The sequence below is a fragment of the Physeter macrocephalus genome, chromosome 2 (assembly GCF_002837175.3).
Source record: "Physeter macrocephalus isolate SW-GA chromosome 2, ASM283717v5, whole genome shotgun sequence".
NCBI classification, from domain to species: domain Eukaryota; kingdom Metazoa; phylum Chordata; class Mammalia; order Artiodactyla; family Physeteridae; genus Physeter; species Physeter macrocephalus.
The window spans coordinates 5239230-5241897 of NC_041215.1; the positions used below are offsets into that span (position 1 = coordinate 5239230).

The following is a 2668-nucleotide window of genomic DNA, read 5'->3' on the forward strand; positions in this document are numbered from 1 at the left end:
TCTCTCTCTCTCCCTTTCTTTCTTCTTTACTTTTTATTGCGGTGTAATTGGCATACAACATTATATTAGTTTCAGGTGTACAACATAATGATTCAATATTTGTATATATTGCAGAATAATCACCACTATACGTCTAGTTAACATCCATCACCCTGCATAGTTGCAATTTTTTTTCTTGTGATGAGAACTTTTAAGATCTACTCTATTAGCAACTTTCAAAAATGCAACTTCCAGTATTATTAACTACAGTCACCGTGCTATGCATTACATCCCCAGGACTTATTTATTTTATAACTGGAAATTTGTACCTTTTGACCACCTTCACCCATTTCTCCTACCACCTCTCCACCTCTGGGAACCTACAACCTAGCATCAGGTTAGTTTCTTCTGGCTTCAAGTAGGTGGCAGCTTTGATGATGGTGATGACGCTGGGGAAAGCCTGACGAGGGCCAGGCGCAGGGCAGGTACCATCCCCTGCCCTCTGGCTGAGAGCCTGGATTGCCTGTGGCCCCCAGGTGCGGTGGCCGTGTTGCAGGAGGGTTGGAAGCAGTCCACTGAGCTACCCCTGACTCTGTCTCTCTCTTCCCCAGCACAAGCGCTGTATCCCGGCCTCCCTGGATGCTTACTACTCATCCCAGGACCCCAGTTCCAGAAGCCGCTTCTACACGGTCATCAGCCACTACAGCGTGGCCAAGCAGAGCACTGCCCGGGCCATCGGGCCGTGGCTGTCGGCAGCCGCCGTCATCCACGAGCCCAAGCCGCCCAAGACCCAGGGCCATTAGAGGCCCACCCCCAGCCAGAATCGGGGGCGGAGAGGGGGACCCCCGTGGGCTAAGCCAAGCTCCAGTTACAAGACAACACTGTACTCCCGGGATATGGGGGCGGGGGTGGGGGCGGGGGTGGGGGGGTGGGATCTCACCGAAAATCTCCTGCACTGGAGTTGTCTGAATCAATATTTCTTTTCGTCCTTTGGTATGGTTGATTCGTCCCCGAGTCAGGCTCATGTACAAAGGCATGTTTCGTGTTGACTGTTCCCATGTAAGATATTTTCAAAGCCACTGCTTATTATTTGTTAGGAAAATTTAAAAACAGAAGACGAAAGAAACAAAGAAAATGAACAAAAAAGGGTTAGACTGGCTGCACCTGGAAGACGCTGAAGGGTAGTAAAGAGCACAGATGCTCTGGGCTTCTTAGACGAGAGATGGTAGCTTCAGTGTGAGCTTCGGAAGGTATAGAACTTGTGAGTGATGCAGGCGGGGCTGCTTGCTTGGCCTCCGGTCTGCAGGGGAGGAATACCGGAAGTTAGGAACTGCTGAGTTGGAGAGAAGGACTGATTTTGGCATTTGTAAGCCCAGGATGCATACAACCCAGAGAGAAAAGCCTCCACTGCGTGGTGTGTTTTGCAAAGTTAGCACAAACTTGTCTGTATGGGCATCGGAGCTGGGGCCGGGCTGCATGGCCTAGGGATGTATAGGGTATAAGCAAACACCGAACAGCGGGCAGACTTTCTTTGTCTTTCTCTTGTGTTTCTAGCCCTACACCTGGGTACCGCCCAGGAGACAGAAGGGGTAGAAAGAGAAGGAAGGAGAGGCTGCAGGAAGAAGGCAGAGCGTGGGCATGTGACATTTGGCCAAGCTATAAGCACAGCACCCAAGTTTAAAATTTGTGTCTGTTTCCCAAAGTGCTAATAACACTAGGAAGAACAGGAAGGGTCCTAACCAGGAACCTCAGGCGACAGCCAGGGAGGCTTTCCATTGGGGCTGCAGCAAAGCCAAATCATTTCCAAAAGAAGCTAAGACCTGTGGCCGTCTTTTGGCCACTCCGTTGTGTTGACAGGGGGCACCGTCCAAACTCCGCAGTCTGGTTCTGGAAGCTCCTAGCCAGGAGGCAGCATCCGACATTGCCCAGGCCTCCCGTGGCCCTGGTCCCACCTCAGGCGCTCCCACGCGGCTCTCCCGCAAAAGTTTTGAGGAGAGCCCCTCTGTGTGGTGTTGGCTCCAGGTCCAGCAAAGCCAGCACTGGCTGGGAGAGGCTGTATGAGATGTGGTACTGGCTCCCCACGGAGCTCAAACAGGCCATTTAAAGGGCATTTTGTTGTATGTGGCTTGCTATGATGCTGAAATCATCGTACATAATAGCTGGGTAATAAGACAAGCATAGCTCAAACTAGTCTGCTGAAAGCTATCATCTGACTTTTCCTCCCTCCCCATCCCCACCCTTCAGTCACCTCGAGTCACTTGTAAATTCATTTGTCATCTAAAGCAGAATAACAAGTTGTCCCTATCAAAACTGCTGAGCGCTTTATAATTTTGTGGTGTACTTTTTTGTCAGTAGGTAGCAGAGGCTGAAGTATTTTTTGGTGTAATCCTTGGGCTTTTCTGACAGGAAACAAATAAAGATAGATGTGTCTGAGCGTCTTGACCTTCCTTTGCATTTTTCTTTATCTTCTGCTCAGGGAGCCTGCTGGGGAAGATGCTGGGGGCAGGGGCCCCCGAGGATGGGTGAGCTCTGGGGGCAGAGTGTCCTGTTAGGCTGGGGCTGGAACTGGACTGTGGAGGGACCTCCATCCTCAGCCGACGGGGCCTGAAATGATGCTGAGGTCAAAGGCCAGGACCAAGAGGTGCACCTGGCTCTCATCTTGCAGCTCAACATCCTTCATCCTATGAGC

The 2668-nt window shown here is 51.0% G+C and overlaps 1 protein-coding gene across 1 annotated transcript in view; it reads left to right on the forward strand.

The window, feature by feature from the left end:
* Positions 1–2413, forward strand: part of NSG2 (neuronal vesicle trafficking associated 2) — a 61355-nt gene extending 58942 nt beyond the window's left edge. The window contains exon 5 of the mRNA XM_007107842.2: positions 591–2413. Within this exon, the coding sequence (XP_007107904.1) occupies positions 591–782 (192 nt within the window). The 3' untranslated portion in view covers positions 783–2413. The remainder of the gene's footprint in view (positions 1–590) is intronic.
* Positions 2414–2668: the final 255 nt, after the last annotated feature.